The 16,109-nt window shown below is 43.2% G+C and overlaps 1 protein-coding gene across 1 annotated transcript; it reads right to left on the reverse strand.

The window, feature by feature from the left end:
- Positions 1–2,289: 2,289 nt before the first annotated feature.
- Positions 2,290–15,524, reverse strand: LOC147619763 (helicase-like transcription factor CHR28). Its single transcript, XM_086825594.1, has 11 exons — positions 15,156–15,524; positions 14,951–15,044; positions 13,961–14,817; positions 13,784–13,861; positions 13,339–13,413; positions 12,205–13,093; positions 6,670–6,800; positions 5,407–5,628; positions 3,446–3,943; positions 3,105–3,314; positions 2,290–2,961 (listed from the first exon to the last, which is right to left on the reverse strand). Exons 1-11 carry the CDS (start codon positions 15,321–15,323, stop codon positions 2,857–2,859), a joined length of 3,327 nt encoding a protein of 1,108 aa, XP_086681720.1. The 5' UTR covers positions 15,324–15,524; the 3' UTR covers positions 2,290–2,856.
- Between the last annotated feature and the right edge of the window lie 585 nt (positions 15,525–16,109).

Below are 16,109 nucleotides of genomic sequence, written 5' to 3' on the forward strand. Positions count from 1 at the left end.
CAAGCAAACATCTAACTATCATGCTCATACTAAAATGTTGCCAAAGTAACCAACTTGAATACCTATGCAGTGCTCCTTGCATTCCTCTGCATCATCCATAAGATCCAAGAGAAACACAACCACTACGAAAGGAGAAGCGTCCCCTACTAGTGTGGTTGCCACAATGTCCCCGGATACACTGCAGCCACTGTCAACAGATTCTCCCTGCAAAGAAACACCCATGGTCTCTTTCCTACCAAAAAATGACAAAACTGCCATGGACATGCACCCAGCCAAGCCCCACAACAACCAATTTAGGCTCACGAAAATGGCCACCTGCCTGGCACGAATCCACCACACCAAGGATAACATTGCCATTGAGCGCCCAACATGAGGGCCACACAAACTAACTATTTGTATGCAAAGCCCCAACAAATGACGAGAGACCGCCATGGACATGCATCCTCTCGGCCCACTGCCAAGCCCCACAAGAACCAATTTAGGCTCACAGAAATGGCCACCTGTGTATTGTGGATCCAACCACACCAAGGAGAATATTGCCAACGGGCACCCAACGCAAGAGGGCCACGCAAACCAGCTGTTTGCATGCAAAGCCCCAACAAATCACAAAAAACGGCCATGCACATGCACATGCATCCTCCTGGGCACGACCAAGCCCCACAAGAACCACTTTAGGCTCATGGAAATGCCCACCTGCGCAGCACGACTCCAACCACACCAAGGAGAACATTCACAACGTGCACCCAACACACGCAAACCAACTGTTTGAGATGCAAAGCCCCAACAAATGGCAAAAGACGGCCGTGGACATGCGTCGTCTCGGGCCAAGCCCCACAAGAACGACTTTAGACTCTCAGGGAAATGGCCACCTGCATAACGAAAATCCAACCACACCAAGGAGAACATTATCAACAGGCGCCCAACACAAGAGGGCCACAAACAAACTGTTTGTATGCAAAGCCTCAACAAATGACAAAAGACAGCACAGCAAGTCCCACAGGAACTCGAACTCAGCGACCCCAAACTCAAGGCCTAAGCTCTAACCACTGCACTGGGCTGTGAGAAACTCAACATCTAAGCCTTCGACCACAGGCTTTATCAATGGTAGCTTCTCTGCACAGTCCACGAAGTCGCTGTGGCCAGATACGGTATGGCTTCTGGACTGGAATAATAGCAGTTCGTTATATTGCGCAGTACAAGAGTTTTGCTTTTTGATAATCATGTGTGCTTTTCATCAAGACTCCTTATGTGCTTGAGGTTGCAACACAACACGGTAATAAGGGGACAACAAGGTCGAATACAAGGCAGGCTATGTGTTGGCTGTTAGCCTAGTACAGCAAGCACAGAAGTAGCAGAGTAGTTGAGCAAAGTGAGGAGGATGTGTCCCTTGTGACAGCTGGGTTCTCGAGATTGCAACTGCCAGGTGACTGCGAACAAGGTACTGGTAAAAAGCGCACAGTGAAGCAGAGACACAGCCGAGGCGGACACAAGAAAATGGATATTTTGGTGAAGCGCAGCAGAAGGACAGCATCACAAATCGGCTCTCTTACAGAGTATGCTTCCTATCCACAGCCCATAAAAAAACCTAAAAATAAGACATGGCTTCCAAAATGTGGACATCTCCCTCACTCTCCAAGGCTAGACCTCTACATGCTCCCAACCTTAATCCAAATAAGTGCAAAATCTTGCATCTAGATCCAGGTGCGAATAGTGCAAATCCCCTAATTGATATCCGGAAGCCAATCGGACTCCACACACGTGCCTTCAACAACGACGCATGGCGGGTTACAAGCTTCATAACACCAAGAAATAGCAAAAACCTTGATGCAGTGCATCGGCCAGCTCGTGTTAAAATGCAGTACCAACGTCACTAGCATAGTGCAACTGGGCAGTTAACTGTTCCATACAAAAATAACTCACTGTTAGCCATTCGAGTGCAGTTTTATTGCAGGACACGGCTTGCATAATCAACAAGAAACTGGTTAATTTTTTCTGACGAGACAATTTGTGGATTCCTATCGATGATTACCTACTTTCCAGCAGGACTAGGTTTGTCACATAGTTAAAAATGATTGTTCACGATGTAAATGTGTAGGTATCTCAAGCAATGCACAAAAGAGTGGAAACATCTAACCACCACGCTCATACTAAAATGGTGCCAAAGTTACTAACTTGAATACCGATAAAATTCAACACCCATAGAAACACTCCGTGATTCAAGGATGGGGACAAAACAGTTAAGAGTTCATGGATAAACAAGCAACTGGGAGGTCATGGATACACAAGGGAGACATCAAACTTCTTTTATTCCCATAAGGATGATGGGTACTGTCATGGTGAAAAAAGTTACAGCAACAATGCTTGCTTAAAGGATCAGTGTTCATCACCATAATAATATATTGAGGGGTTTACAGTTTATACAGTCAAAAGTTTTGTCCAAACAGTCCCAAAAAAATGCCGTGAAACTTTCTGCCAAGCAGAATGCATCTTGAAGCTGACTTTCTTTTGAATTGTACAGTCTGCTGTCTGCCAATAACAACCACCAACTGAGCCTACTACGAGCCTTGCTTCAAAATGACTGCCTTCTCTATGCTATGTTACCAAGTATTGCAGCTGAGTGGGGGAATTCATAATGTTTTGAGGACTGTTTTGAATAGACTGTACAGCTTCAATGTTGAAGAAACAATATAAAGCCCATTCTCTCTAAAAGTTGAACTTACAATACTCGAGGTGGACTTCCACACAGAACCTTAATACAAGGCTTCGGCAGCACGTAACTCTGTTACAATATGCATCCAGCTCTCAGACCCTTCGCCTCCAACCCTAGATATTATGCCAATTGCAGTTTAAAGACCATTATGCCCTGAACAGGTATCTCATCTCCTCAACTGTTAGTCGGGTCTTCTGATCAGTGCCCGCATCCTCACCAAATGCAGATGCTACCATCTGACGTTTTCGATCCTGTGACATTAAGAACTTTTAAGTACGTATCTACAACCGTATAACGTTAACTTCTTGCAAATAATGTTTTTCCCAAATACTCTTTTTTTACATGCCCACTGGCAATTTTATTTACTGATTATAAACAGCTGAAGTGGGCAAACCTGCAATGCCAAAATGCGATCTTCAATAGTGTTTTTCACAGTGAAACGTGAAACATGAACATCCCGAGTCTGGCCAATCCTATGAGCCCGATCAATAGCTTGGTCTTCAGTAGTTGGATTCCACCACACATCAATGAGTAGTACATGGGATGCTGTAACCATGTTGAGACCCAAACTTGCAGCTTTAAGGGACATAATTATTACAGTAACCTGACAAATCAAAATGCACATCAATGGTCAAATTAAGTCTGAAGATGCTTCAACCTGTGTCATTTCAGTAAAGGAACTCTACCCCAGGAGAATATGCTTCAACCTGTGTCATTTTAGTAAAGGAACTCTACCTTGGGAGAATGTTTGAAGTCAGAGAGGGCACGATCTCGAGCTTGAATTGACATGGTACCATCAAGCCTCCTGTAGCAGAAACCCTCTTCTTTCAGAGAGACTTCCAACAAGTCTAGCATACTGGTCCATTGTGAAAAGACAATAGCTTTCTCTGTCCTGACATCCACTGAATCTGGGCATTCAAAGCTATCCACTGAAGTTTTTGAGGTTTCAAATACTGGAAGAGCCCGTAATGTATTGATTACACCCTTAATTTTTGAGGAAGAGTTAGGAACATTATTCAAACAAGGCTGTGAAAGCATATGAAGTGAAGGTTCAGTAGGCCCTTCACCGCCACTACAAGGATCCTTCAGAGCAGACCATGAATAAACTGCAGATCGATTCAAAGGAGCCTCACACGGGCAACTTGCACTATCATCATGTGTCAATCTGTCAGATATGCATTGTCTGCAGAAGACATGAGAACACAGAGTAATAACCGCATCTTCTGGAGCATCCTGCCAACACCACCAGACTAACTATTCATAAGTTTAAACTCCTTCAGGCATTGAAACAAGTTTCAAACTTATCACTCTACCACATGTACAGCCAAGAACCAAAGAATTATAGATAATATGAACCACAAACCTCTTCAACAAGAGATAAAAGCTTAATAAAACTTCAAGTTACCAAGCCGTTAGTACAGGCATCAGGGAGGCGTCGAAAAAGGTGTAGTCCACTGGAAATCCATGATTGAGGGAGGACTGTCCGGGAACTCCGGAGCAAAAGAGCAAACACGAGAGGATAAGATATGTGTCTCCACCAGGTCCGTAAAGCTCTTGAAGGAATGATAGGGGGTCACCCAGCTCTCACCCAGAGCTAGGTGGGGACCGCACAACCAGGCGCGCTCTCAGTCCCCGGGGGGACAGCGCCGGGGGGGGGGGGGGGGGGGGGGGTGTTGGTGGGCAGCTCAAAAGCGGTCAGCTCTCCGTCTGGGCCATCTCCGAGAGGGGCAGAGAGGGCACGGTCGTCCTCGCCGAGTTGGCTACATCCTCATGTGAAGCTGAGTACAGAGCAGTCTTCACATCCACAGTAGAATGCATATGGTTGAGGAGGTTGTTGGTAGACATGGAGAAAAGACGGAGTGATGTGGTACCTATTCTCATATATAGTCAGAGTACTATTGCCGTTGCAAAAGCTTCATGTCACCGGACTCGTCTTCACCTTAAGGAGGATATCACCAAGTATGCATTAGGTCACACGGTATACAGCTTCTGGTTTTGAGCAATGTGCCAGCCATGTTTATAGCACTGATGAACGATGTCTTAAGACCATACTTAGCGAAGTTTGTGGTTGTCTTTTTAGCGGGGGAAAAAAACAATCAACCTACTTGCTGATTTTAAAACTTTGTGGGCTGTGTACCGGGTTGCGAAAAAAGCAGTTACATGAGTTCTTACAAGAACTCTCTCTCTCTCTCTCTCTCTCTCTCTCTCTCTCTCTCACACACACACACACACACACACACACGAATGCACATGCACAAAGCTTTTATCCACAAAGACCATACAGAATATAAAAACCCAAAAAAAAGTATAACCTCATGTAAGACTGCTCTTGCTTCCATTGACAGAAAAATTATTTTAAAGTTCTGCAGACTTAACAAATATGCTTGTTAGACTTACAAGACAAGAGCTTTGTTTTCCAACTCTTTTCGTCAGATCACTTTTTTTAACGGAAGTAAGACATCATCAAGTAGACCTCTAACTTCATCCAGATGTTATAAGACAGAAAACTAGTAAGTGCTTAATATAGACAATAGAAGCTCCTCAAGGTTGAACTTTTATACATCAACAAGCAAGGCGTAAGTTACAAACTTGTAGATAAATGTCAAAATATGCAATCAAAAAAGTATTGATAAAGCTTTATTGAAAAAATACTCTCCAAATGGAAAATCAAGAGAACCTTCACAAACAAGGCTTACCGAGCATATGGTGCATGTGTCACAATTGCTTTCTAAGATCGATAGAAGATGTGCCCGTTTTTCATCTGATAATTTGCCTGCATGCTCCGTAGTGCTCCTCCCTACAGCATCTGAGTAGTCCCCTTTTACGAGGCGAGGATGATCACATGCTTGACGAAGGCGCAAAAGCATCCATAAAATATTCACATAGTTGCTCTGCACTGTTCCCGCTGCAGCATACATCTAAAAACATGCAGAGTCCAGGCAATAAAATGCATGGCCAATCTACATACATGCAGAATTCTGAATGCTCTAAACAGAAATAATGGCTTTTATGAGGAGACGGGTAAAATATTTTGTGGTTAACAGATTTTAATGCTCCTTAAATGTTGTGTGGCTATTTAGGGAGAACAGTGGGAGAGAATGAGACACATTGTCTACAAATCACCATCGATGCAATCACAAGGCAAGCAAAGTAACAGACGTGCAAAGTCTCACTCAAGCACAAAACTTACTCCTGTATGTATTGCGAAACATCTCTAAACAAAATACTATCTGTTAATACGACGTAAATAGACTTGCTGAAATTGCGGGTCTTCAATTAGAAAATTAATAAGCTTTAATCTTGAGATGAGTAGCATTGGAATAAAACAAGTTGTGGGGTTCCCTCCTGAATACTATGTTAATGTGGTGCTAAATGGACTAACGCTTAGAGAAGTTCACATCTCTAGTTCTTTTCTCTAAACACCTTCCGAGTCCTATTTGTGCTAGACCTACTTGCTGGTTGACAGCTGCCCTTGCAGCTTATTTGGTAGTCAAGCCACATTAGTCCCTGTTTTCAGTTCTGCGACAACTCCTACAGATACTTTTCTATACATTTACATTTAGCTCTAGGTGAACTGTTGAGGGAACTTGACAAAAATACTAACATGCCAATATTTTTGTGCAGGTAATTAATTAACTCAATCTGATATTTTTCATAGTTTAACAAACAGTTGTTTGCTTTGTGTCATCTTGGGCCTTGTGTCTGCCTTGTGAAAATAAATCTCGCATGCTCGCCGGGTTGTATCTAAGAAAAGCCTCGTCTTCCTTATTCAATTTTAAGCATCGACCATCATTATGCCCTGGGTTCGTTGTATCTTCTTTATTTCGGTTATGCCAAGTTACTCGTGCAAGTTACAAGCAGGAACATTAATTGCACCCACCACAAACCTATTTCAATGCCCCAATCTTTATAGTATGCCATGGAAGCTTAAACAAGGCAAGCTCTTGTGCATGACAAACCTGAAACTGTTTGCGAGACTGTGCTTCAAGGTTACTATAAAAATCCCTTTCTTCTGGACTGAACTCCACCTGCTCCAAGCTCACGTTCTTTTTCGGTAATGTGATGATTGGCTCACCATCTATCACAGTTGCTGCAGACAAAATTGTTAAACCTGTCATCAGATCCAAAGGGAAAACAAGCACAACACCTAAACATGTCAAATCATTCGCCTGCAGACTCTGAGCAGAAATATTGGACCTTTTGATTGCTATAACCTCTTGATGCACTTAAATCTCAAAAAACAGTGGCAAGCAAGTAAACCAGCTCCATTACTATTCCTTAGAGCAGTTGAATTGTCTTTGTGACTCCCCTGTATTCCACATAAACTACAAATTTTCAATTGAGTAGTATCATTGTAAAGCTGCCAAAGAGTCGTCAATATATCAGCTGGCCATGATCCTAATTCCATGTCACCTTCTGAAGCCACTTCAAGAACCCAAAATGAAACTAGCACAATACAAGTAGATCCTGAACTCTAGAACAAGCCGCAAAATGCCCCCCTGCACCAGCTGCTTAGAAAAAGCAGAACAGTAGATATTCACTACAAGGTAACATAACCAATACGAGGTAACTACAGTAGATATTCACTACAAGTAGGGCAGTCACAGTTTGCATGTCCATTGTGAGCCCGAGAAAGAAAGAAAGAAGAAAGAAAGTCATATTAACGTCCATGGAATGCCTTGAAGGCATATACGAGAGAGAGAGAGAGAGAGACTTTGCCTTTAAAAAATCTGCAGACAACTCTAGATTCAAGGCCCTCGTCAGAGCCCATTCAGAATCAGGAATGCTGCTTTTATTTCCCAAATCAGATGCATCTCAGGCAGACTTCAAGCCAGATGGCAGCCTCCACCAAGGGCAGGCTGCACATAGGAGCACTTGCATCTGTTGTTTCCAGGGAGCATTCGCGGCAGCCAGACAGTAGCATGTGTATACAGTCTCAGGCTAGATACGACCCATGTGCTGATGGTAATATACGACAGGCAAAAGCATTTTTCTAATGGACCAGTCTAGCCAGATGGAGGCCAACCAGACCAAAAGCTGCTAGGGAACCATTGGGACCTATATAACCAGAACAACGAGCTGCTAGAGGACATTCAGAGAGTGTATAAGCTCCTCCCCTATATTATTTTCCAGACAAAACCAGTAACCAGAAAGCCAGCAGGTAAAATTCATTCATTGCCTCCCCAAAAATAAGACATTTCTGTGGATTGTGGTGAAAATACCATGAAATTGACAAAGAACTACCAGTTTCAAAGTCCAATTAGAAGGTTAAAAGATTCTCAAAGAAAACATGTATCGCATAGTGATCTGAATTGCTCTATCCTTTGGTTCAGAGACCAAACTTCCATTTCACTCACATACTAGTGGGCACATAGAAAGCATAAATAAGCAAGAAGGAAAGAAGGGAAATACAAGGCCATGGTTACAATGTTGCCATATGACTGTTAGGAACTCTTCAGGAAGAGTTCTTCCTTCCATCAACACAGTTACGAGAGGACCCCTTTGTCCACTAGTTTCCAACCCCCTAAACTGGGCTCTAAACACTTTGATGGGCCATTATGGAGCAGATAGCAAGTCATACAGGCAAACAAACACACGGTGTCATAGAATGGGATTGATTCAATAAAAGCTTTTGATCAAATTCCTTGGCGGATGGCATCAACAGAAAAAGGCCCATTCAAGAACACAAAAAAGATCAGTATTTTGGTGTTCAAGCTGGATTTTAGAGATTGCATTTACTGTTTCAAGCAGGCAATAGGTGTCAGTTCCAGAACACATAATTTTAAATCAGTTCAGCAGAGGTGCTGATGACAATGCTCTACATGCATCGTCAATGATCCTTGAGCTAGGGCGAGGATCTTCACCGGTTGCCATCTTCCATAGCTTTCGTGTGGTCAGCTAATTGTTTCCAAAGAGTAGTGGCTCCCGTCAAGCTTTGAGGCTTCGGGGAATGAAAGAGATCACACATGATCACTCACTACCCAAAGAAAGACTGAGAATAGGCTCACTAGGCTGGAGTATGAAAGAGACGAGAGAAACTAGGACTAGAGTAGGGGCTGGCTCTGATACCATGTAAGGAATGAAGAGTTGCTCTTATAGAATGCATAGCGAGAGAGAGAGGGAGAGAGAGAGAGAGAGTAGTTCAGGACAGCACAATGACAGTATAAACAGTTTTTGTATTAATGAGCAAAAGCTGAACGTGTACAAGAGCTGAGAGTGATATCTCAGCAATAAGCAGAGAATGGTGATCAAGTAAGCTAAGAATCACACTCAGCTGAAAACTGAATGCACACTTTCACAAGTGAGGCACACGGCCTTTATATACATGTACATAGGGAGGTTAAGGTCTGAAGAGGTGGCTGCTCTTCTCAGGAGGTGGCTGACCATCTATGAAGGTCGCCACCATTGACATCATCATGTGCCACATCAGTATGACATCATCGTGTGCCATGTCAGCTTGATGTCAGCATTGTTAGAATTTTATGTGCATCTCTAGGGTGGGATCTGGAACGTATATTGGAGTATATGTATTTTCTCATGTTTTGGGGATTTACCAGGTCATGGGCTGCTATCGGCCAGCTTTACGGCAGTCAGCCAGCTACGTTACTTGCTTATATAAAGGCCTCCCCTCTCACTTGTTGTAACCAATCAATCCCGGCGCATATTGTCTCAAACCCATCTGCTGGCTTTTCAAACCCCTTGTAATCTCATGCTATGATAATACGACTTGATCATTGCCTGCTCTCTCCCTCTCTCTCACTCTACTTATGTCTATATGTTGATCATGATTCACTTCTCGTGCTCTTATCCATTGGATATGCTTCATAGAAGTCTTGGAGTGTTGAGATTTGAGTTTTTCAGGCGGTTTTCTTGCAACAGTGGTGTTTCTTTTGCTGTGGATATGGCTCCCCTCTATACGATATAGGAGGACAAGCTTGATTGGACACACATGGTCGCCAGAGCTTTGCGATGTCAGGTCACTTCCAATCTTTTAGATTTTGATGACCTAAGCTTCCTCCTATTGGCAGAGGAATCAGTCCTCATGACACAGGGTAGGTTAGATCTGGATCATGCCTTAGCATCAGTGGAGGAGGAGATTCGGAGTCATTGCTACTCGTGTGGGAAGACATGACATTTGTCTAAGGACTGCTTGTCCAAGAACAAGGACAAGGGCAAGGGCAAGGGCAAGTTTTCATCCAAGAAGAAGGGCAAAGACAAGACAGAGGACAGTGATACAGATACTTCTAGTAACTCATCTAGGTCTCCAAGGGCACTTCCGGCTCGGGAGGACCAAGATGGTGTTCATCTCTAGTTATACAAACAGTTTCCCCCCGTGTGCTTCCAGCCACAGGAGGCTTGTGGGCAAGAGGGAGGGCTATCAACAGCTCCTCATTTCTAGTGCATGGGAACCGTGAGGAGTCAGAGTTCCAAGCATGGAAATTCTGGCAGGTAAAGGTCAATTTTGATAGCTATGGATCGGTTGTGTTACAAATTCATTGCTTGGTGTAGTAAAAGCTATGAATTGGATGTGTTCCAAGTTCATTGTTCGAGGTTTTCTGGGATGTGATGTGTTCGCACTCCATTGTTGGGGTGAATGGGGTTCCCTGCACACTAGTGTGGGGATTCGAAGCCAAGCAGAGTTCTTTGCTATTCAGGGTGGCATTGTGTTTTGAAGAGACAGGTTGGCAGGTGCATCTTCCATAGTGTATTTAGTATCCGGCTGGTACTGGGGTGTCCATGGTCGCATCTTCTTCTTCACTTTGCTTCTTCCGACTCTTGCACACTACGAGCTGCAGAGCGGGTGTTAAAAATTTATGTGCATCTCTAGTGAGGGATCTCAACCGAATATTGAAGCATATGTATTTTCTCAGGTTTTGGGGATTAACCGAGTCATGGGCTGCTATCAGCAAGCTTTATGGCAGTCGACCAGCTACATGACTTCCTTATATAAAGGCCTCCCCTCTCACTTGTTGTAACCAATCAATCCCGGCGCATATTCTCATGTTTTGGGGATTTACCAAGTCATGGGCTGCTATCATCCAGCTTTATGGCAGTTGGCCAGCTACATGACTTCCTTATATAAAGGCCTCCCCTCTCAATTGTTGTAGCCAACCAATCCCGGCGCATACTGTCTGAAGCCCATCTGCTGGCTGTTCAAACCCCTTGTAATTTCATGCTATGATAATACAACTCGATCATTGCCAACTCTCTCCCCCACTTTTGACTCTCTCTACTTTTGTCTATATGTTGATCGCTTCCGCCTGTGCATACTTTCAGAAGCATGGCATCATCATGTGGCACATCAGCACTATACGATCTGCTTTGAGCTCTATATATGGTCCTGGAACTGCCCACCAACACCCAATGGAAAACCATGATCCTGTGCTTTTGTCAAGTGTTGCAAAATCAACCCACATTCAGGAACCAATCTCCAAGGTCCAACATAAACCAGAGTTGGTGGCGATAGCATTAGTCCAACATCATCAGATTTCATTCGAGTTCCCTCCAATGGAGGATGCATCGGATATACCCGGAGGTGTTTCTCACATTATCATGGGCAGTTTGGAAAATCCGATTTCTCGGCTTGTAGCCACATGCAGCACGCTACAAAGACCAGATTGTGATAATTGGGATGTTATGTGCTTTGCAATCACAAAAAGCCATTCCAGAACCCAAAAGCTGTAGTTGATAGGATGTGCTCTTCAACCCTAGTCTTTTCTTATAAATAATTGTAAATAAGCGATACAATTTGTTTTTGCTCCACCTATTCCATAATATTAGCAACCTGAAAACGGATAACATAAGTCACATAGCCTCTGCAATGCATGGAGTTATTGTTGAGGCTCTGTAAGCATAGTGACAGAGAACACAAACGGTTGATGTCAGCTCAACGAAAAATGTGGTCTTCATGGTCTGCTTTTAATCATTATTGGCAAAGTTGAGTAGGAATGTTGTCAATGGTATGCATTTAGAACTTCTTAAGTAGACTCTCCTGAAGTTAAGGTTTCACTATGCCTTCCAGGTTCCACCAGGCTCTTGGCAAGTTTAACTTCACAAACTCCAGAAGAGTAATAAGGTGCACACCATAAATTACTGAAGGCCCTGTACATTTACTCATCTACACACTGTAAGTAAAAGAGAATCATCCTTGGAGGGCTTGGCTGTGACTGCAGGCAAAGGACAGCAAAACTAACAGGAATAGAAATATCTAAAAATTAAAAGGATCTTTCCATATATCCACCAACAACTGTTTCTCAAACTTAATGCAATTTAAGTCGGTGTTCGCATCTTTACACATATCCCAATGATGCTGAGATTTCTGCTACTTTTTTTAATTAAAAAGACAATTAGCCGATTAACATTAGCATTAAGAGGCAGAACAGGAGTAACTACAGCATGGACTTTTAAACAAAATACAAATACTCATCGAATCAGTTTACTCTAGAACAAGCTCTGAGCGAAACAATAGGAAAGGGTAGCAGACAAGTTCTTACTCTTTGTTCGACGCAGTAAAACCTTATGCAAAATAAGCTGCAATTTTCGATAACCATAGCCAGGATCTCTTGCTATTGGTCCTTTTATTTCCGATTGAAATGATTTGTAAACAGAATATGGATCATACTTGAGAAATCTAAAATAACTGTAAAGATCATCAACTGTATTCTGTATTGGAGTCCCAGATAAACACCATCTTCGCTTCGCCCTGAGGCCCCAGCATGCACGAGCAGCCTGTGTCCTACGATTTTTGATACTCTGTGCTTCATCCAACACCACTCTAAACCATGCAACCTTTGCCAAAGGTCCAGATTTCGCATTATATCCGGTGTCCGATTCCCCTTTTTTTCCTTTTCCTACCTTTTTTTTGCTGATTACAGATGAACTTTTTTCCTCTGCCCCTAATAGACTTGTCAGGCCATACTGGGCTAAATTCCTCTCATCTGCTTCCTTCTCTTCAGGCAGAGGTTGCTTGGGAACCTCCAAGCTTACAATCGAATAGGTCGTCAAAACAATGTCATGCTTAGCAAGCTCGTATGGATCCTTTGTCCTGCTGCTTCCATGATATAAGTGCACAGACAATGCAGCTGCAGCTGTTACTTTCTCCTTCAGTTCCTGCGCCCACTGTCTCAAAACACTTGTTGGACAAACAACTAAAGTGCCAGCAGACGGTCGACCTTTTGAGCCTAAAACAGCTTTATCTAAGGGTTCATTTTCTGACGTGCAGCTCCGTCCCAACTGCCCCATCTGACAACCATCCTCATCATCAAGATCCACAGTTGAAGCTTCACAACACATTTGTTTTGATCTCTCTAATAAGAAAGGACTGGGAGCTGATGGCTTGGCTTTCAAAATCAATGCAATCGTGGAAACGGTCTTACCAAGGCCCTGAATTAATCATACAACTGATAAAATTCAGTGTCTTTTTTTTTCCATATTCAATAGAGCAAAGGAGGAGGGGAGGGCCGTGCGGGGAGGGGAGGGGGGGGGGTAACAATACTTGATCTATTCTTTCTCCAAATAGTATAAAACCCAATGACATAGATAATATTGATGAGTAACCACTCTTCACATGCATGCCTAAATATCGGCTCAAAGATATTAAGGATGTTCATTCCACCAATAGGGAATACCTGATCATCTGCAAGAATCCCACCAGCACAATCATCTCCTCTCTCCCTCTTTTCCATCCATGCAAGAGCTATCCTCTGCATCAATGCCACATTAGCATGCAAAAACTGCATCATATTTCCTTGCGTACAAAAAATAAATTTAAAAACAATATTAAAAAAAAGGCAGGCTATTACAGCACAATCACTTAGTTCAGCACCATCTAAAGCAATCTCACCGATTACAAGCTCTATCACATTCCTTAAGACATACCACTATAAATCGTATTCTATATCAGAAGATTGGATTTACAAAGTGCAGCCAAATGGTTCTCTCCTTCAACATCCACAGAAGAACTTGCTTAAAGCAACATTTAATGGAAACAAAACTAAATCTGAAAGTTTCACTTCCCATAAAGAATTATGCATAAATGTGTGAAAATCTTGATTCACACCTCACAAACAGTACCTGGTGTTTTAAAAGTGGAACTGTCATGACTCCCTCGTCTGGAAGAGCTTCTTCCTTGAATGTCGTATCATCAAGAACCTGGGCATCCAAGTGCAAGCAAGTCCTTTAGATGGGTGGTGCCACCCCTAGTATCATTCAAAGTCCTCTTTAAACCACAAAAGCTTGGACCCTACATACCTTTAGTAACCCCCTTGATGGAGTATCCCTATTGTAATCCTTTACTGTGCCCATTTGAGATGGAAAAGTACATAAGAAACCTTTTGACAATCCACCATCCTGTAATCCACCAGTAGAATGTACCCTTGCAGAATTTGAATCTGAATTGCTATAAACACCACGGGCTGGCATGGCAGTACTTCCTCTGTGATATGCTCCTTCAAAATGCATTTGATCTAAGAAATGTGGTTCTAGCTTGGCAGCTCCTGTTGAAGGAGCTGTTGAAGGACTAGCATACCCAGGGAAAGCTGATAAAAAATTGTAAGAAGGGAATTTGCCCTGGAAGTCATGCGTCTTGTTTAAATTGCTATCCAAGTTATACACCTCTTTAGGTGAAGATCGTAGACAAAGAGCCTTAGATGGCTTTTCAGTAGGTTCCTCCCACACAGGAAGTGTCCTTTTGCCAGCAAAACTCTCATGGCTCTGAGTGAATTCGCCCTCGCAATCACTATCAGTGTCGGTGGTCAAGTCGACCAATACCTTATCACCAGGGTGGCCTTCAGTGCGCTGTGCTAATGAGGCAGTGGTCGTACTAGAGGCATTTGAGTCCTCCAAGATGTTTGTAGCTCCGGACTCGTCTACAAAGTCATGCTTGGACTCATGTGCAATGCCATGCTTCACATTGCCATGAACCTTCCACTCCGGTGGAAGGAAGCAAAGGGACCCATTTTCACTCCAAGGGTGACCATGCATGTGTGTGGATAATTCCGATGATTCACTGCTGGCATCTGATTGCAAGGACTCCGAGGAGAGACCGGCAATGTAATCTTGCTGGTTCTGCTGCGTGTTCTGCCTTGCCCTAGCCTGCAGTTCGCAATCTGATAAGGCAATGAAGTTACAAAATGGAAGGATGTGAAGCCTTGGATAATGAACACCAAAACACCAAAATGCAAAAAAAAACAAGAAAGAAGAAACTTAGATGCCATTCGTTTCGATCAGTATGTGTCACACCTTGTTCGATTTCGTCCAAACAAAAAGCTGTGGAGGAGGCCTGCTCAAGCGATTGAAGTGGATGGGAGACTAGGGATGGTGCCTCTTCCTGTCTCTGCACATGCCACATTATTATTACTACTGTTACTGTTCAGAAGCACGGTACCATTTAACCGTAGACAAGACGAAGAAGCTATATCGTTCATTGATCTGGTTGTTTGTATACCAGTAAGAGAGACGGGGCAGAATGACCGACTGTGTCCGTGTGGGAGAGCTTGTTGGGGTCGGGAGGCTCCTGCATGATGGAGTTAAACATGTCGAGATCGAGATCGAAATCGTCGTCGTCGTCGTCGTGCAAGGCCAGTTGCAAAGGCTGCTCCTCCTCCACTGCCATTGCCGCTCTCACCGCTACCAATCAAACGCCGACTACTACGCACCGATTCGCAGAAGCAGAGTAATGAAAAAGAGCAGAAGGACTTGAGACCTCTTCCTAAATTAGGTGTAAAAAGGGCAGGTTCTAAACTTGACTTTTTATAATTGAGAGTCTTATCTCGAGGAGGAAATTTGTGAGTAACAACATTGTGTTAAACCTTCGGGGAAAAAAACTTCCTCACCTCGTTATATAGCACATGTAATTCCTTAACAAAATATGAGCTCCTCCGCAGAAAATTGACATGGATTTACTTTCTCTTTTTTTTTTAGCTCCACCAAGACTTTCAGCAAGCAAACAGAAGGCATCATAACTTGCAAGCTAGCGTCTCTCTAGGAAGCTCTGTAAGATATCAGTAAAATAGTTTCTCATAAGCTTGTCCTCCTCAAGACCTCATAGTTGGCCTTTTCAAGTGGGTTCAAGGACTTAAACCACTCGTCTACTTTTCCTTCAAGGCAAAGTCCGAAGCATGGTGGGATCATCAATCCTTCCCAAACTTGATCAAACTTCTCTAGGTACTCAATAGGATCGCCATTTCCATCAAAATTAGTCATCATCATTGAGATGTGGATTGGGTCTGTTTTGCCCAATTCTAAGCGTCTAGGTGCTACGTTTGGGTATATTAACCCCCTACCCATTTCAAACGCAATCCTCAGCATGTTTTCTACATATTTACACAACAATGGAATGTAAGGGAGTGGTTCTGCAAATCCCTATGTTTCAAGGATTGGGATTTCTTACCCATTCTTT

The sequence above is a fragment of the Cibotium barometz genome, chromosome 32, assembly GCF_041138505.1.
Source record: "Cibotium barometz isolate CiBa-2024 chromosome 32, ASM4113850v1, whole genome shotgun sequence".
In the NCBI taxonomy this organism is placed as follows: Eukaryota; Viridiplantae; Streptophyta; class Polypodiopsida; order Cyatheales; family Cibotiaceae; genus Cibotium; species Cibotium barometz.